Source organism: Nelumbo lutea, chromosome 5 (genome assembly GCF_056320005.1).
Source record: "Nelumbo lutea isolate HS-2025 chromosome 5, American lotus-T2T, whole genome shotgun sequence".
Classification (NCBI taxonomy): Eukaryota; Viridiplantae; Streptophyta; class Magnoliopsida; order Proteales; family Nelumbonaceae; genus Nelumbo; species Nelumbo lutea.
This window is the reverse complement of record NC_142688.1, coordinates 21,132,579-21,133,962: the sequence shown is the minus strand read 5'-3', so window position 1 is coordinate 21,133,962 and position 1,384 is coordinate 21,132,579. Positions and strand designations below refer to the sequence as shown.

At 47.6% G+C, this 1,384-nt stretch overlaps 1 protein-coding gene across 1 annotated transcript; it reads left to right on the top strand.

The window, feature by feature from the left end:
- The first annotated feature begins 329 nt into the window (after window positions 1–329).
- Window positions 330–1,384, top strand: LOC148850883 (glycine-rich RNA-binding protein GRP1A-like). Its single transcript, XM_088947372.1, has 2 exons — window positions 330–527; window positions 835–1,384. Exons 1-2 carry the CDS (start codon window positions 414–416, stop codon window positions 1,171–1,173), a joined length of 453 nt encoding a protein of 150 aa, XP_088803498.1. The 5' UTR covers window positions 330–413; the 3' UTR covers window positions 1,174–1,384.

Genomic DNA, 1,384 nt, shown 5'->3' with positions numbered 1-1,384 from the left:
GAATCTAGACAGTGTAGACACGTAAGCAAACCGGATGGATTACTAATATTGGCCAGAGTTAGAGCAGTGTCCAAACACCCTCCCTAGCAGAGCGGTTTCAATGCAGGAAAAGAAAGTGCGTCCCTGAGGAATGAAAGTCCAACCTTTGGATTGGAATCCAAATAATTTGTCCGACAATTTTGCAAACGCAATGCACGGCTGTAAAGTAGACCGCACTTATACACGTGCTTTGGTGCGGCATACTGGTAAACCCTAACTAACCCTGGTTAGACTGAAAGCTCGAGGAGAGACTTAACTATAAAGATAGGGTGCGGGGGTTTGAGGGTTTTATCGTTCTCTGGAGGTGGGTTATCTATCCCCCTCTTCCTTTTCTGTTTCCCCCTTTCTCTGTTCATTTTCGCAGTGTTTCCGTAATGGCTTCTGCTGATGTTGAGTATCGATGCTTCGTCGGTGGGCTCGCATGGGCCACCGACGACCAATCCCTCGAAAGGGCTTTCAGTCCTTACGGCGAGATCCTGGAATCAAAGGTCCGTTTTAACGAGGCGTCAGAACTTTGCCCGATGCAGAGATCGGATCTATCCCGATGAATCGATTCGGCTTTGTTGATCTGTTTTGTGTTCTCTGATATCTGTGACTTTGTTCATCTGTATTCTGTTCCTGTTATCTCTGTTACTCTAATTGATCACCGGAAACGGTATGTGTCTCCGTCTTTTCAGAGGCGTAGATCGATCGATTTGGGTTCAGATCTTATGTTTCTCTTTTGTTGGTTTCATGTTTTTGTGTTTTGTTTGCCTTGATCTTGTTCTGACGCGTCTTTTGTTTGATTATGTACAGATCATCAATGACCGCGAGACTGGTAGATCGAGAGGGTTTGGTTTCGTCACCTTCCGTGATGAGCAGTCCATGAGGGACGCTATCGAAGGGATGAATGGGCAGAATCTCGACGGGAGAAACATTACGGTCAACCAGGCGCAGTCAAGGGGTAGTGGTGGCGGTGGCGGAGGCGGAGGATTCCGCAGCGGTGGCGGTGGAGGTGGCTATGGCAGTTATGGTCGCCGTGATGGTGGTGGTGGTTACAACCGCAGTTTAGGCGGCCGTGATCGGGGGTACGGAGATCGTGGATCTCGCTACTCGAGGGGCGATGGGTCTTCTGACGGAAACTGGAGGAACTGATGTGCCGAATATGTTTATGTCTGGGTTTGGGTTGTTGTGTGTTCCTTGGGTTTCCGTAGATGTTTTTGGAGCTCTTAATGTTCTAGGATCTTCAACGAGGGCTCCCGTTTTTGACCGCTGGTTCTTGTCCTTATGTTACTCGTTGTTATGGTTGTTCTGATAAATCTTAGAAAAAAAAAGTAGAATAGAAAGTTATGGTTTTCAGCGCTAA